The sequence below is a fragment of the Pygocentrus nattereri genome, chromosome 29 (genome assembly GCF_015220715.1).
Source record: "Pygocentrus nattereri isolate fPygNat1 chromosome 29, fPygNat1.pri, whole genome shotgun sequence".
Lineage (NCBI taxonomy): Eukaryota > Metazoa > Chordata > Actinopteri > Characiformes > Serrasalmidae > Pygocentrus > Pygocentrus nattereri.
Window position 1 is genome coordinate 3,950,193 of NC_051239.1, and position 17,840 is coordinate 3,968,032.

General features: G+C 39.0%; 1 protein-coding gene across 1 annotated transcript in view; it reads left to right on the forward strand.

Moving 5' to 3' along the window:
* Positions 1–618: 618 nt before the first annotated feature.
* Positions 619–17,840, forward strand: part of LOC108415272 (alpha-2-macroglobulin-like protein 1) — a 37,800-nt gene continuing 20,578 nt past the window's right edge. The window contains exons 1-19 of the mRNA XM_037535997.1: positions 619–697; positions 2,938–3,121; positions 4,174–4,330; positions 4,793–4,845; positions 4,955–4,975; positions 5,332–5,500; positions 6,026–6,110; positions 6,852–6,981; positions 7,741–7,855; positions 7,950–8,059; positions 9,417–9,587; positions 10,531–10,764; positions 11,631–11,694; positions 11,898–12,043; positions 13,867–14,016; positions 15,768–15,977; positions 16,070–16,142; positions 16,230–16,398; positions 16,483–16,708. Coding sequence (XP_037391894.1) covers positions 624–697; positions 2,938–3,121; positions 4,174–4,330; positions 4,793–4,845; positions 4,955–4,975; positions 5,332–5,500; positions 6,026–6,110; positions 6,852–6,981; positions 7,741–7,855; positions 7,950–8,059; positions 9,417–9,587; positions 10,531–10,764; positions 11,631–11,694; positions 11,898–12,043; positions 13,867–14,016; positions 15,768–15,977; positions 16,070–16,142; positions 16,230–16,398; positions 16,483–16,708 — 2,541 coding nt within the window. The 5' untranslated portion in view covers positions 619–623. The remainder of the gene's footprint in view (positions 698–2,937; positions 3,122–4,173; positions 4,331–4,792; positions 4,846–4,954; positions 4,976–5,331; positions 5,501–6,025; positions 6,111–6,851; positions 6,982–7,740; positions 7,856–7,949; positions 8,060–9,416; positions 9,588–10,530; positions 10,765–11,630; positions 11,695–11,897; positions 12,044–13,866; positions 14,017–15,767; positions 15,978–16,069; positions 16,143–16,229; positions 16,399–16,482; positions 16,709–17,840) is intronic.

Below are 17,840 nucleotides of genomic sequence, written 5' to 3' on the forward strand. Positions count from 1 at the left end.
CTGATACACTATATTTCCAAAAGTTTTCACTCACCCATGCAAATCACTGAATTCAGGAGTTCCAGTCACTTCCATGGCCACAGGTGTATAAAGCCGAGCCCCTAGTCCTGCAGACTGCTTCTACAGACATTAGTGAAAGAATGGGTCGCTCTCAGGAGCTCAGTGAATTCCAGCGTGGTGCCGTGATCGGACGCCACCTGTGCAGCAAGTCCAGTTGTGAAATTTCCTCACTACTAAATATTCCACAGTCCACTGTCAGTGGGATTATAACAAAGTGGGAGCCATTGGGAACGACAGCAACTCAGCCACAAAGTGGTCTCTGTCACATAAAATGACAGAGCGGGGTCAGCGGATGTTGAGGGGCATAGTGTACAGGGGCAGCAATTTTCTGCAGAGTCAGTTACTACAGACCTAAGTGATCCTTAGTGTTTTGGCTTGTTATCTCATTTTTATTAGCTGATAAAGTCTTTTCTAGACCATGCACGGTGCAAGGCCGTCTGTCTGAACTCAAAGCAAACTCTGACCTTCCTCCATTGTTAGAGGTGGGTGGTGTGTCGTCGGAGGGCTTTTATGTACAGCGACTGCTCTCAGATCATCAGTTTTGTGGACATCTCTAGTCCAGGATGATGGTTCCTTCACTGATAGCTGCCGTGCTGCTCCTCCTCCACAGCGCTGCAGCAGATCTCTCTGACGAACCGTAAGAACCTTCATTTCTTCTCTTATTAGCTTGAGATTTTTCATTAGCAGAACTGAGCAGAAATCTAATTTCAAGCAAAAGTTTCAATTCCATTGTCAAATTGCATATTTTCTTGATTTTTGAGTAAAAATAAGTTAACATCATCTACAGGGAACAAACACAAAATCGATTTTTTAGGTTTTAGTGCAGTTTTTATTGATTTGCTGGGTTTAACATTTTGGGGGAAACGTAAAAAACGTAAAATGTGTTGCTTTTGCATGGGCTGCATTGCCTGCACCTCTTCCAGCACATAACAGTAATTGTGCATTGGAATATATAAAGTGTGTTCTCTGTAGAGGATGTGTCGACTTATTCACACTCACCACGGGTCATTTGACCAGGGTGCCAAAACCTTTACATAAAAGACTGGAATTTAAACTGAATCGATAATTAGGAGCAGTTCAGTTGCTAAAAAGGAAAAACTGAACGGCTCCTTTGTGGAGCCTGATAGCCAGTCAATCATCATGACTGCATTTGCACAGTGCAAACTGGTGCTAAACGTGCAAGAAAAACAGTGTGAACTGAACTGAACTACTGGCTGTCAGCTTGCGCTCATGGTTTATTAGCCATCTTAACATGTTAGCCATGTTAATTTCTTTGAGCTGTTCCTTTAATAAACACTCTAATTCTTGTTCAGTTGCCAAGAATGAATGAAAGCAGTCGGCTCTTCTGTGGAAGCTAATAATTAGTATGACTACTGATGTAAATTAAAGATTCCCAAAATTAAAATATCTTGTATTATGCAGGATAAAACATAAAGTACAACATGGCCTAGCATATTGGAGCAAGTACCCTAAAACAAGCTTCCGTAGGGCGTAAGAGGAAAGAAACAACACTTTTTAGGAGGCGAGTGAACTTATGAACTTCCCAAGGCCGAATGGTCAAGATGGAAAAACACAGGGTGTGTTAGGATGTGCCTGGTACAATGTCTTTTTTAAAAAATGATGCAGACCGGACTTGGAGATAATGGTTTCTACATGATTCCATATGTTAGACGTATGGACATCAATTTGGACATAATGGTGGTGTCATGAGATTAGGGGTGGGGTGACACCACCCCATCCTTACTGAGGGTATAAATTATGTGTACAAACCCTGTATCTGTGTGAGTGTTGCCCGAGGGCTTTTGGGAAGCATTCTCCATGCTCAAAGAAGAATAAATGACCTGCACTTCTGAAATCCAGAGTCTTCTCGTATTTTTTAGTTTGTTTGATTCTTTTAGTTTTCCTTCAACAAACAGTTAAATTCGTCTTATTTGATCAACCATAAATAATACCTAGGCTTAGTAGTCGAATAAGTGTTGAGCGACGACCATACATATCGCTGCTGTCGGAAGAAAACCTCGTATCTCCATTTTTGTTGTTTTTCAGTTTTTGACACAGTCTGAAAATGCCTGTTGCTTTTTACATTGTGTGTAAATTTCATGATGCACTGACCATAATAAACGGCCCCAAATAAAAAAATTCTGGTTCCGTTGACTTACACTGAAAGGAATGTATGATTTTTCCTTCTCCTTTGAAGTTGTCATTTTGGAGATACGAGGTTTTCTTCCAACAACAGTGACACGCACAATGCAATCTTGTGCTAAACCATTGTTGAAAAATGGCACAGCTTGTCCAGTGCTGGTCTGATACTGGTTTAGCTGGTCTTCCAGTTGGCTAATGCTGGTTGGCCAGTATACCAGCATCCAAAAGCGAGCGTGGTGACCAGCCTTTCTAGTCTATACTGGTTTTTCAAGCTGGGCTGGCCAATCAAAAAAATATTGGATATTGTCTTGCGTTCAATGTCTGTTAGCCACATTGTCATGTTTGTTCAAGCTGTTCCTCTAATAAACTAACTTCTCATTCTTGTTCAGTTGTTAACAAAGAATGTAAGTGAAAAGCTCTTCTGTGGAAGCTTGTAGTCACTAAGTAGCCTGAATTAACTCGCACAGTGCTAAATTAACTATCCATACAATATTAATAGAATTGGATTTATCTAGTGGCTTATGGCTTGTTTTCCTTTTTAGGCATGTTCACGTTTCTTTAAGATGTTCCTTCAATTAACTTCACCTCCCATTTCTTTTACATTAATAACCATTAGTGAAAAGCTAAAAGCCACCAGCTAGCATGACAGCAATTGTATGGTGTCTCATAGTTGCTTGTAGCATGTATTTTTCAAGCTTTTCTATGAATTCACGCTCTTTCTTGTCCCCAATTCAGCATTTACATGTTGGCCGTCACGTCCCAGCCATTAGGGGGCACAACAGAGAGGCTGTGTATTAATGTGTACCCCCTCCGAAAACCACTGTCTTTGATGGTGACGCTGGAGCACAACCAGAACAGCAGGATGCTCCTGAAGCAGGACGCCATCAAAAACAACTTCTTTCAGTGCCTTCCCTTCAAGGTCAGTAACGGTCATAGCTCACTATAAAGACTCAACAGTTTACCAGCGTGCCCTTCATATTAAAATAGAATCAGCTGCAACCTTAGAAAGGGTTCTCCAAGGTTCTTTAGGAAAATTAATAGATAAAACTGCCCACTTAAACTGGATGTGTTAACAAGGCATGTACAAGCCTTTTTGAACAAAAATACACACACACGCACACACACGCACACACACACACACACACACACACACATATATATATATATATATATATATATATATATATATATATACACACACACACACTGACCTGGTGGTGGTGGTGTGTTAGTGTGTGTTGCACTGGTATGAGTGGATCAGACACAGAAGTGCTGCTGGAGTTTTTAAACAACTTTGTGTCGCTGTTGGACTGAGAATCATCCACCAGCCAAAAATATCCAGCCAATAGCGTCCTGTGACCACTGATGAAGGTCTAGAGGATGACCAACGCAAACTGTGCAGCATCAGATGAGCTAATGTCTCTGACTTTACCAGGTAAAACCCCCAAAATCTCCAAAATGGTAACTTTACAGGAGAAGGAAAAAAACCTACTTTACTTTTAATGTAAGTCAGTGGAATCAGACTTTTGTATTGCCATAATAATATCACAATATTGTGATACCGTTTTTGCACTGTCTAACAATTTTTGTAAAAATTAACTTCTTTGCAGTTTTCAATGCCTTCCATATGGACTGTACTCCATTACCCACTCCCATCCCTGCTTTAATATGGGTTTATTCACACTGCATCATACTTTTACTGATATTATTCTTTCATGGACTTTGCTTTTTTAATAGGTCAGTAACTCGGAGTATCTCAACTCCTTAAAGGGCCCTTGCCCTACATTTTTCTTGTGGTTAACTTTCCCCCCTTGAGGTCTGAACATGACGTGTGTTTTATGTACCAAAACAGCATAATTCATTTTTAAACTGCCGCTATGATGCCTTCAAGACTGATGTATGTAAATGAGCTCTGTTTTGATTGGCTGGCATGGTTTATCATTTTTCCATTGTGTTTTTGCTCTTCTTCAGGTTCCTGATGTTACCATTGAGTCGGAGGCTTCCATTAACGTTCAGGTCAGTGAAGGAAGTAAATTTCTGAACGAAACCACGTGGATCCTCATCAGACCTCCCACTCTGTTCACCATCATTCAGACAGACAAACCCATCTACAAACCTGGGCAAACAGGTATCGCAAGAAAACCAGCTGCCTTCATTTCTTTTATTTATTTTTTTGGTCAACTTGAGAGCAGGCAGGTGTTTTTTTACATCGTGTGAATGTTTCATGACGAACAGACAGATCTAAATGCACATGTGAACAAAGTATTTTACAGTAACATGAGTGAAATTACGAAATGAGTTTCCACCAATTTTTCACCTATTTTTCCAAATTTTCCGCATAATGAAATAGTTTAAACATAAACATGGGCTTTATTTGTGTTGTAGTTATTGCGACCCCGGGTTAATATCACCACCACTGTAAAGACACCTGAGCTTCTACAATTTCCACCAAAGCACTCTGAATGACTGTTTACACCTCAACACCGAATTATGCAGATCATTTGAAAAATTGGTGGAATTTCTCTTTATAAACAAGCTGCTCCACCTTCTTTTTGATAGTTATAAGTAATGTATGTATTTTTCTCCACAGTCAGATTCCGCATCGTCTCTCTGGATACCAGTTTTCTCACCTACGAGCAGAACGTACGACGACTCCAGTCATTTCTTTAATTCTAAACTAAACTGTGCGCAGAGAGTAACTCACTATACTGCTGAATATAAACGCTTTTCTTTTCTTTTCTTTTTCTTTCAGTTCCCAACAATAGAGCTGAAGGTATGGTGCAGTCATCAAATCTACGAGCCTACAGACTCTATAATCCATCTATCTAGGTTTCGTTTTGTGTTCCTTGTTTTGTTTCACTTCATTTTATTTTCAGTTTTATTACTATTACTTTTTTTAACCTTCAGATGCTTCAGCACAGTGAGCTGCTACATTTACATGAATATGTACACAAGCTGTTGTGTGAATTGATGATAATAAGGATTAATGTTATTATTAAATTTTCATTTTTATTAATAAAAAATGCTGCAGTTTTCTTCTTAAAGTGCTTCACTGTTTCTGGCAGTTTTGAAGACTGTGGTGTAATGTGTGTGGTGTGGTGTGTTTTTTTTTTTTTTTTTTTTTTTTAGGACCCTAACTCCAACCGTATTGGTCAGTGGCTGAACCAGTCGACGGTCAGCGGCTTCCTGGATCTGTCCTATCCCATGAACGCAGAGGCCGAACAGGGGTCCTACATCATCACTGCCTGGAACACCAAAGATCAGGCGACCAGCCAAGACTTTGAAATCAGGGAATACGGTCAGACCAAGAAATGAGCTTGATTATTCAGATGTTGTGTTTAATTATCACAGTGTCCCATTTTATTATAAGGAATTAATAAAATTTTAATTTGTTATAAATAATATAATTTGTCATAAACTTGTATTAATATTAGTATATTAATATTACTTTTCAATATTATAGTTCAGTATCTTCCATACATTACGCAAAATTCATTTATCTACTATGAACTATTCACTATCTACTGTAAATTATTCAGTATCTACTATAAATTATTCAGTATCTACTGTAAATTATTCAGTATTTGTTCTGAATTACTCAGTATGTACTATGAATTATTTAGTGTTTATTATAAATTATTCAGTATGGACTATGAATTATTCAGCATCTACTAGGACACTTCCAAAATTTGTGTCCTTCCCACATACAAGCAACCACAGCTATACCTGTTGTTACTGAATAATTTAAGAGATTCCTTATGAATGAATATTAGTCTGTTTATTAATCAAGTTTCTTCTTAATTGTGTTTGCCCTGTTTTGCAGTTCTACCAAAGTTTGAGGTGATTCTCAATCTTCCTCCAGTCGTAACGGTTCTGGACAAGCAGGCCACTCTGAAAATTTGTGCCAAGTAAGTGATATTTAAAGTGGCCTAAATGTTCTGAAACACCTGCTATCATAAATTTATTTTATTGCTGTGTTTGTTTGTTGTTAAAGGAAATTGTGGGATGCACTACGCCAGACTGGACTGAGTTTATCTGGGTTTATCATATCATGTTATCAATGCTATTAATGTAGGTATACATAAATTTGAACACTCCTGGTCAAAATACAGGTTTTGTGAAATAGGTCATCCTCTAGAGGGCGCACACAGCATTTTTGGGGTAATTGTAACGCACAATTTGTATTTAACACATTGTAAAAAATACAACATATAAAATGTGCTAGAACTTTTATTATACAGGCCATATTTAATGTTAGATTCCTCCCCTCACCATCCCTGATACCTTTAATTCAGCCAATGTGCATTCAAATGTGCAGAAGTGTGTCTCTACAGAGGACGTGTTAACATAATTTCACCTAGTAAATCAGTAAATACATGAAACTTGACCAGGAGTGTCCAAACTTTTGCATACAACTGTTTCAAGAGTTACATTAACAATTCATAATGCATAATAAACATGACTGTAAAGTGTTTGTTATTGTTTTTAAATTTAATATTTATAGCTAAGTTTAAAATCCCTTCTCTGTGCACTTTAATATGTTATGTATGTGTTCTGTGAGATTCCTATGGACGTGCTAGCTGCTGCAGTGATCAGTGGCGATGTGTTCATTACTCCCATTGTACCTTTTTTGTTTCCTATGCTGGCAGCTATACTTATGGAAAGCCTGTGAGTGGCTCTGTAAAGGCGGAGGTGTGTCGTAAACACTTCATCTTCTGGTGGATCAGGCCTCAAATCAACCAGACAAACTTGGACATCTGCAAAACATACTCCATGACGGTTAGTCAACAAAGTTATACCTGCAGTCAAAATTTCATAAGAGAGCACTGAAAAAATATTTCTGAACAATTTATGCAACTTTAGATATGAATTTGGTTTGAGGAAATCTCTGTTCTTTGTTGTGATGCTGTTGTTGTTATTATTAATATTATTATTATTGTCATCTACTTGATAAAGAACTGAAGAACTCATGTATGTAGTTCTTTTCAAAAAAAGAGTTCAATAAAGCACCAAATACGAGTCATAGAACCTGTTTTGATGCTCTATACACTGTTAGAAATAAAGGTTCTGTGCAGGCACATTTTTTGTTCATTAAGATAAAAACATTGTAAATGTTCCCTCAAAGGTACAACAGTAGTTTTAAAGTCCGTCTATGAACGTTAAATAAGTTTATCCAGGTAAAAAGTTTGTATTTATACATTTTCATAACTGAATGTTTTAAAACAGAACAGTAAAATAAAAGCTTGGAGGCCAGACGGGGTGAGTGGAGTCAGTACATCTTAGAAAACATAATTTCAGTGGGTTATGGTTCAGTTATGTTCCCTGACTAAAGGCACTGAGATGTACCCTTGAGGGTCCCACCCCAGTGACAGAGTAACTACCTTTTTTAACATTAGCATAATTTAATAAGAGTATAATATATTTTAAATTGTATTTTATAGTGTATATGTATGTTCTAGTGAAGTACATACACACTTGTAGTATTGAAAAAATACGATATACGTCAATGTGTTGGACATTCTGCTCTGTTTTTCTCAGACTGATGAGACGGGCTGTGGCTCTACTGTTCTGAATCTATTGGAGTTCGCGGTGACGGAAACACAGTATGAAGACGTTATCAGCGTGAATTGTGAGGTGGAGGAATCTGGCACTGGTAAATTCTCAACATCACTCTGTTTAATGTCAGTGTTGAATAAATGAGCTCCAAATAAACACAGATATCCAACAGTTCTGTGTTCCCTCTCCAGGGGTGGTCCTGAAGGGGTTTGGCAGCATGACTGTCACTAGTAACATTGTCACAATTACCTTTGTGGATGCTCCTCAGGCCTTTAAGCTTGGGATGAACTACAGAGGAAAGGTAATAAAAGAAGATGCATAAGTGGAAAGACCCTTTAAAAACTTGTAATAATGTGGTAAGAAGGGCTGAGCGATAAAACCATAACGATAATTATCACGATAGAATTATTATCTTCGATAGAACAAAAAGATCTGTCCGATAAATTTGACATAATACATTCAATAGAACAATAGTTCTCAGACTCCCATGTTCTTTCAAAAGTGCTGGTTGCGTACAGTGAACGCCCCTCTTTCCATACATGCTAAGCAGCTTTACAGCACTCAGTCATATTTTAGCATTAGTGCATTCCCAAGCATTGAAAGTGAAAGAAAGAAGTGGTTCATGTGAGTTACAGCGCTGATTTAAACGAAAATATACAGAGGAAGCTGTGAGGCACTGGAAAGCAGGAGCGCTATCGCTCAACACAGCGAGTTGAGGATTCTGTAACAAATGACAAAAAAGCACCGTTTTCAGTTTAAACATACTTAAAAGGAGGACTCCTTTTGTCTGGTGTGAGAGATTCACATCGCAGTTAATGCTTTTACACAGTGAGCGGCAGATATACTGCAGTCTGCCTCTCAAACTACTACGATAGAGTAGAGAAATCCAGTCGTCTGCCAGCTGGTGTTTGAGTACTGTGATATGCTCTGATATTAATGTGGTAGGAGTGACGGCAGAAAGATGGTGTGATCCGTCACTGACCTGCCGAACCAGCAAATGTTTGCTGTTCGTACTAATTTGACGTCGTTGAGAAACTAAACAGTTTAGCAGTTTTTGGCTGCTTATTCAGCATTTATAACTGGATAGCTGATAATATGATAGATAAAATAATCTTTTCTTTCTTAAATTATGACTATCACAAAAACTGAGGCTGAGCTTTTCCAGCTGGTAGAAACAGCTCACCAGACACTCTCTCCCACTCTTCCATGACAGGTCTGTGAGACGTTCCACTGTTTGGTGAGTTTTAAAAAATCTGCAAAAATCAGCCTTTAAACTTAAAAGAAATAATGATTTGATGTTTTATCGAATGATCTGTATCGATATCGACTGATATGAATTTTGTTTATCGTGATAACGGTTATGGCCATATCGCTCAGCTGTAGTGGTCAGCTTTAGTTTACAGACATTTAAGGCCTGTGTTTGACAACGCTGATGTTTATTTGATGTCGCAGCTTTTTCTTTCGTCATATTGTCATGCAACTACATGTTGTCATTACGTTATGCTTTTTTATTAAAAAGTCACATGGTTAAAGATTGCTTTGATCTAAATAACTGGCATTTGTCCTACCTTGATTTATTAAAACACCCACAGAAGCTCATCTTTTGGTTTGTTTGTTTTTCAGTCTGTGTTCATGACGTTTGTCTCCTGTTTTATTAGGTTAGCGTTACTGGTCCAGACTCCACTCCTGTCACAGGTGCATCAGTGTTTCTAACTGTGAAGTACAGAGACAATAAAAATGTGACCTGGACACTAATCACAGATGTCAACGGTACTGCCCCCTTCAGCCTAAACACACTTCTGTGGGGCTCAGAGTCAGTTTCTTTGGAGGTGAGGGAAGTCTTTAGGTCTTGTGGCTGAAGTTAATTTTATGGTGTGACTGTGAGATTCAGTATACAGCTTCATTGTAACTTTACTGTGAAAGGCCCTGGCCCCTTAAATGGCCAGGGCCCACCAGCAGGCCCAACGTTTTAGTACACGCTTCTATAACCTAAGAATAGCTCAGCCAGTTTGCCCTGAAGTCCCTGTGGCTGCTGAGATTTAATTCTATACTGTTCTATATGTATCTAAGGTATCTCTACACAACAGGTATCTGTATACAGGTATCTCTACACGACACTACTCTGTACAACTTTTAGACATAATTCTATATTTTTATTTTATATTGTGGGTCAGAGAGGAATAAGATGCTGGAGTCATGCACATGCTCTTTTATTGAATGTCAACTACTCTACAGACCATGTAGCACCAAAAGGGTATCAACCTTGTAACAATGGAAGAACCCTTTCTGGTGCTATATAGAACCCTTTTCAAAACCATCCTATATAGACCTCCATATACAACAGATTTCCCATCAATCTGAAAACCATTTCATTACACAAAGAACCCTCTAAGCATGTAAAGGGTTCTTTGAGTGTTCATGGTTCTACCTAGTCATTTTCTCTACTAATGAGCCCCCTTCTTTTTAAAGGTTTCTCTTAAACCTTATTTAACTGACAAAGGTACAAAGAAATGACATTGAATATCTGACCAACTTGATTGTGTTTTGTAACTATAAGCAAATTTTTTATTTGATTTAACAAAACCTTTCAGAAGTAGTGTTTGTATTTCTGCCTACATGTTTGAGTTAAAGGTAGGAGAACAGAATTGTCCTTGGTGCCTGTAGTGTTTTGCCTTAATGTACGTTTTCTGTCCTTTTTCTAACTGCAGTCTGTACAGCAGTGTTCCAGGGTGCGACCTCTTAACAGAGTTTTCCTTCTGTGTTCTTAAAAAGGCTTCATATCAAAATGTGCAAAAACAAAGTGAAAGCCCTGCTGGGCGCCCACCGTATTATCCCACTGCGTACCTCTGGGTCCAGCCCTTCTACTCAAAGAGCCAAAGCTTCCTGGAGCTGCAGCCTTCATCAGACGCGTTCAGCTGTGCTAAACCCGCCGTTGTGGAGGCTCGGTACATCATACAGGGCAAAGGGACTAAATCAGGCCGGTGGTCCCTGGACTTCTTCTACATGGTACCTGCTAAAGAAATGTTTTTACATATGTCTTCCAAATGTGTATCAAACTGCAGATTTACAGTGTGTGCACCTTTAGTGCTGCGAAGTGTAAATAAGTTAACACATCCTTTACAGAGAACACACATCTGCACCGTTTAAGGCACAATCTCTGATTTTATGTTATGAACATATTTGGGGGATTTTTTTTCCCCCAAAGCTCAATTTTTCACAAACACAGTATCAATCGGCTGAGACGCTGTTGCTAAGCAGCGATTTTGACAGCTGTAGGATTTGAAGGTTTTTACTTCTTATTTTGTGCGCAAACAGAAAACGGACACTTTTAAGAACACATTTGACCGATCAGCCGATTTGGTCCGACTCTGAAGATGAGACGAGACTAAATTCAGAAACTGTCATCACCACTGAGCAGCTGTGACAGAAGAACAGCTAAACCACCTGGAATCAGCCAGAAATGAACCCAATACCATTCGCCAAGCGTGTCATCTGACCAAATCAGACTGAGCTATAAAACTGATGCAATAAAAAACAAAAAGCTGCTCAGTGGTGATGACAGTTTGGGAATTTAGTGTAAGAAGCTGGAGAACGAACTGCCAGCTGTGCTCTGATGTAGCAACAAGCTGCTTGTTAAGGAACTAAAGTTTGCCGGAAGGAATTGAACATTAAAACATATTAACATTGAGAATGTCATGAAGAACAAAGCAATATTGGAAGAAATCATCCTAAAACTTTTTACATGAACTTGGATATGGTCTTTTGTTTTGATTTGAGGTTTGTTGAGATGTGAGGTTTTGTTCCCCCCTAGAATAGCTGTACATTGGATTAACAGCTTGAGTAACTGATTAACCCCATACCTGTTTGTGCAGGTGATGTCCAAAGGCAGCTTGGCTCAGTACGGACGTCTTTCAGTAACCATGAAAAGTGGATCAGGTCCGTTTAACTTACTCTTCATCCACAACAAGATATTATAACATTTAAAATGAATAAATGCTGGACTAATCCAACACTTTATTACCCCATAAACAGGCTTATGTGTTAGCAGGCTTGTGTCTTGTTTCTACTTAGAAAGAAAACATCATTTGAGCATACACACTATACATACTGTGTTTCTCCCTCACTTTCTGTCTTGACAGAGAACAAAGGGAAGCTGAAGTTTTTACTGCAGAAGATTGATGCTTTGGCTCCGTATGCTCAGGTGGTGGTGTACACTGTGCTCCCGAGCGGAGAGGCAGTGGCCGACAGCAGGGATTTCCCCATTCAGCTGTGCCTGACCAACAAGGTGAGGACAGGAAATTCAACGCTCTGATCAGATTATTCATAGGAGTTCTAAAGGGCCATGGAGTTTTTTTTTTTTTTTTACCCAGCTTTTCCATAAAAACAATTTATTTTCATTTGTTTTATCTGGATTTTGAATTATGCACATCACTTTTACAACACGGGATTTTTTCAAGATCACAAGATATTTATGCCATTATAACAACAAACAGGTGTCATCTCGATGTAACAATGTTCGTATTTCTTCCCCCTCCATACAGTCCAAAAATGGAAAAAAGCTGGAAAATCTTTGTTTTGAATGTCCCCGTACATTAAAATCTATTTGTGTATTCAGCCATCAGGAGTTTAGCCCCGCCCACTCACACAGAAGTTATAAGGAGTGTTTTAGAACAGACTACTCTTTGAATGAGGGTAGCCAATCAGAAAAGAGGTTGTTTGCAAATATCAGTCTTAGAGGGAAAGTGACAAAGCATCCCCTTTAATTCTGAGAGATAAGAAGAGGTCATGTTGAAATTGATCCTGATTATTTGTGGATCATAAAACCACCCAAAGTTTATAGGTGGACATCAGGAAAAAAAAATAGGACAAGTTCTATGAAGGGTTGGGATGTAACTAATGCAAGTATTGGGAAAATGTATTCATAACACAAAAGTGTCTGTATTCTATAATCTGTTTTATTTAATTTTGTAAAGGCAACATTCAGAATACAGTTATGTTTTTACAGTTTTAGGATATTTTCAGACTACTTACTGAATTGAAAAGGAAAACATACATTCTTCAAAATAAACACCATTAATGCTTGTGTAGTATTTAGAGGAGAAGCTCAGTGAGCAGCTTCTTTACAAACACTGAAGTTCCTACTAAAGCCTGAGTAGACTGATGAATCAACATGAGCAGCCAGCTATTAAGCTCAGCATTAATGTCAGACCACTTTTGAGGGATGATCCAGTCTCCTCAGTAGTGGACGTGTTTGTGAATGATAAGTTTAGCATCTGTCTTCTACTGGACACCTGCTCAGGGGATTATGGGTGAAGCAGTGGACTGAAGCAGACGATGAGGGAAAATAAAGAAAATTTCTGGAACGTTATTTAAATGATAAGCACATTTTTACTGTAAACGTATTACCAGAATAAATACACACAGATGCTGTGAGGAACAGTGTGCATTAGATAACGATTACTTAAAAAAATAAAAAAAGAGAGGTTTTCTAATGTGTTTCATAAACATGCCCTCTAAATGTATTCTGAATGCATTGTTTTTTATATTTATTGTAACAGAATACAATGGAGAATACATTTAGGACAGTGTATTGAATTTTCAGCCATCAGTACATTTTCAAGGCATTTTGCCCAGCCCTGGTTGTAGCATATGAGTTACCTTAACTAGTCTCACTTTATCAGTCTCAGAACTAGCGCTAAGTCGCTTATCTATTCATTATAAATATTATTTCAATAGTTATGATTGGCGACCTGTCCAGGGTGTATCCTGCCTTTCGCCCGAGGACTGCTGGGATAGGCTCCAGCTCCCCCCGCGACCCTGACGGAGAAGCGGCTTAGAAAATGGATGGATGGATGGATGGATAGTTATGATATTAAATCAGGCCTAGGCTAAATATACTGTTTCTCATTTTGAAATGGTTGTAGGAATATTAGAGCTTTTCTAGACATGTTTGATTTGTTTTAAATTATTTAAGGTAGTTTTTTCTTTTTTTCATTTGCAAATATTGTCACTTATTTCAAGAAATAATGGAGATAGTTGTGTGTTTTATGGAATTATGCTTAAAACAAGTAGTTGTGGTACAGTCTGCTCTTTCTTGTGGTTCCTCAGGTGTCTTTGACGTTCCCCACTCCTACAGAGCTCCCCGGGGGTCAGACGTCCCTCATCCTGAAAGCTCAGCCCAGGTCACTGTGCTCTGTGAAGGCCATCGATCAGAGTGTACTGCTGCTGAAACCAGAGAACGAGCTGAACCTTGACTTTGTAAGTTCAAACTGCAATAAACTTGTTTTAAAGACAAGTAAGCCTGACATCGGGACATTTTTTTAATGACCGTTTGCAAATCTTCACCTCAAGCCTTTTCAAAAATTATTCCACAGTTAGTTTTATTTGCCACCAACCACCACAGCAAAACATGTTTATAGCAGTTTACAGTTCTGTGCGAATGTCAGAGACCAACTTTCATTTATTTAATGTTCACTCAAACCAGCCATTAAAGGGGAATTCCACAGAATTTGTTTAATGTTTCTGCACAATTCAGTGGTTGAGATATAAACAAAGCCATTCGGAGTGGTTTGATTTGACATGATTCACTGTACAGACTCAGTGGTAAGTGATAGGAACCAGGGGTCGCCATGACTACAACACAAATATAGACATTTTATTTACCGTCCAGAACCACCAGAGAACTTACACAAGACTTCTATGAGTTTTTATATGAAATGTTGTTAATGGTAAAATTTTGCCGCACAACACTCTGCATGTAAACTTCTGCCACTAATGTATTCAAATAAATGGATTAAGAAGACATTTTAGGCCACAATTCTGTCAGAAAACTATCGATTAACAGTGTTTTACACATCAGGCAGTTTATAGTTAACCATTTTGTGTAATAGCTTTCTGTGAGGGACCTTTTAGGAGTGTTAAACCCCTCAGACATCTGGTTCCTATCACCACCACTGTGAACAATTCTGACTCAGTAAGTTTCTCTAGAACACAGCGTTTCACACCAAACCTCTCTGAATGACTTTGTTTACATCTTAAGCTTTTCATTATGTGGGACTAACCTGGTGCGCCAAGAAAGCAGAAATCAAAAATGTCAGTATTGAGAAAGGGAAATAATATAACTAAACAAATAAATCTGAAGGGATGTCTGAAAAATAATTTGCAAAATGTAAATAGTAGAAATGCAAATGAGGAAAAGTAAGGACACCACCACAGTCATTACTACTTAAAATGCCTAAAATTAAAATCAGGTGCACGTCATCAGCTGCAAATGATTGGGACATCATTAGAGAGGATTTTGGAGGAGGCGGTCTCATAAAAACCTCAGACATTTAGTTTGATTGGCTCTTGATTGCTGAAGCGAGTGGTATCACTATGGCAAGATCCAAAGGGCTCTTTGAGGCTGTCAGAAAGAAGGTCGTAGAGTCTGGGAAGAGATTTAAAAAGATCCTAAAACAATTAGAAATCAACCTTTTCACTCTCCAGGCCAGGCCAACCAAGCAAGTTCAGCCTCACATCTTAAACAGCCCTAAAATGTCATCACAGGATCTACAGGTACACATGACAGTTGATGTCAGAGTACAGGCATCTACCATCAGAAAAAGACTGCACAAAACCCCAAAAACATCAGGGCAAGACCTTTTCAGATATTTATTAGAAAAACACTTGGAAAAAGACCAGGACATCTGCAACACTGCTGTGGACAGATGAATCTGAGGTTGAATTATTTGGGCACAGTAACAGTAACAGAGGACATGCAAACCAATGAAGAATCAAAACCCTAACTGTACCAGGGGACCAGCCGTATGTCTGTAGAAGTGAAGTTTATTTGTTTGTGTGCAGGTACCAGACACTTAGCCAGCCCGTAACGCATTGGACTGACAGTTTTATAGCGGTGATTGGTTAGTGAGGCACTGATTTGTTGTGTAGACGCCCTCTGCCTTTCACAGAGAGTTGTTGAGAGATCACAGTGTCAGTCCTGTGTCTGAACTCATCTCATGTGATTCCAGGTCTTCAACTTGTTGCCAGTCCAGAGGTTGTCAGGATATCCGTACACCATTTCTGATGAGGATCCGAACCCTTGCTATCGCAAGCCACCTATCTTTATGCCACGGCCTCTTCCTGTCCTGGATGCAGTGCCTCCTCAACCGATTCCAAGATCCAAGCATCGTTTTCTTCCTGTTGTCAACAGAAATGTCGACGTATACGACGTCTTTAAAGTAAGAAATCATTGTTATTTTAACAGAAAACTTTGCTGCCAGAGCCTCATGTTATGATCTTTGTGAAACTTTTTTTTGCTTGTTTTTCTCAGGATATTGGAGTCAAGATCCTCACCAATGCTGAAATAAAGAAGCCTGTGAATTGCAATGAGCCCATCTTCTATCGTAAGTGCTGTCAAGTTAATGACCTAATTGTAATTAATTTAAACTGAGCTAAATGTCTTAACATTTCATTCCATGTTCCATCCACAGCCATGATGGAGGAACCCATGGTCTTTGCCAGAGAAGTGGTTGCATTTGCTGCAATGAAACCTGAACGTGAAAATAAAATTGAAAGTGATGGTGGAAGTGGAAGTGAAGCGGTCCACACTGTCCGTAAATTCTTTCCAGAGACCTGGGTTTGGGATCTTGTTCGAGTGGGGTATGTATATGCAGACTTATGACAGATTTTCACAAAATGTATAGCAGCTTCTGAATTACTTCGTTTTTTATGGGGGATCAACAGGCCTTCCGGAATTATGGGGGTTAAGAAATCTGTCCCGGACTCCATCACTTCATGGACAGCTGGAGCATTTTGTACCTCATCAGTTGGGTTCGGAGTGGCACCAAAAGTTGAGCTCATTGCCTTCCAGCCCTTCTTTGTTAGCCTGACCCTGCCTTACTCCATCATCCGTGGAGAAATATTTGTACTCAAGGCTTCTGTCTTCAACTATCTCAAAAGCTGTGTTATGGTAAGCATATCTCTGCAAATGGCTTTCAAAGCAGTGTAACTTGACGTAGGAACAGGTATTCACTCCAATAACAACTGGCATTTACTCCAACTTGACGTAGCCAAGGGGTATTTACTCTAATATTGTCTGTACTATTGCCCTAATAACTGGCTGTAATCTAAAGTCTTCAAAAAGAATTAAAGGAATCAAAGAATATCAACAGAAATGAAAACAACTTCAGCCGCTGAGTTCTTGTGTAAGGAAAGAAAAGGCCTTCGCTATATTGAGCATCAAATGGCAAGATGGTTCCCGGTCAACCACGATGCGAATGTCATATCAGAACATCCCTTTTTATTCCCCTCTGGGGTGAGGAGGTAATCCCCCCACCCCTTTTACACAATTCCGTATCGTTTTAGTCCCCATCATATCAAGACCTTACATGGTTTTGGTAGCCTTTAAACCCAAACATGTATGATGTGTTTTTTTTTTTAAAAACCCTCTGGTGTGACTTATCAGGCTGTTCACTCCTTTCAGGGCCCTTTTATGCAACTCTCCATAGGGCCATCTTACACAACTGTCCATATAAGTACAAGAGTGAACCTCGGCTGTAACTTAAACGGTCATCTAATCCAGTTCCCTTCTATGAGCTCAGAAGCTCTTCCCCCATTAGATAATCCAATGCGTTCAGGCTCCAAGCTCTCTAGTCAGCCAATGTTTTATTCAGTCATTTCCATCAAAGCCCATTTTTTCAATTGTACTCCACTTGCGTGTCTGGGACACAGTGCCCATGAAGAAACACTGACCGCAGTAGATGAGCCACAGTCTGCCCAAGAGGCTGATTTCTGTCTCTCGTCTCTGGCCAGATCTTTAACGGCACTTTAAAATAGCATTGCTCTTAAAAGTACAAATTGACCCAGTCAAAAAGCATAGCTTATATAACAACATAGATCACGTGATAGTAAAACCGAGCAGAGTACATAAACAAAGCGCTCTAAGAAGAGGATTCTTATCGTCAAGGTTCAAGTCATGCCCTGAGCAAAACTGCAGATTTAACCTTGTAAATGAAACTGATAAAAAGACCATGCATCAGACTTGAAGGAAGGGAAAGAGACAAAACAGGCAGGGAAAAGAGACAAAACAAGACAACACAATC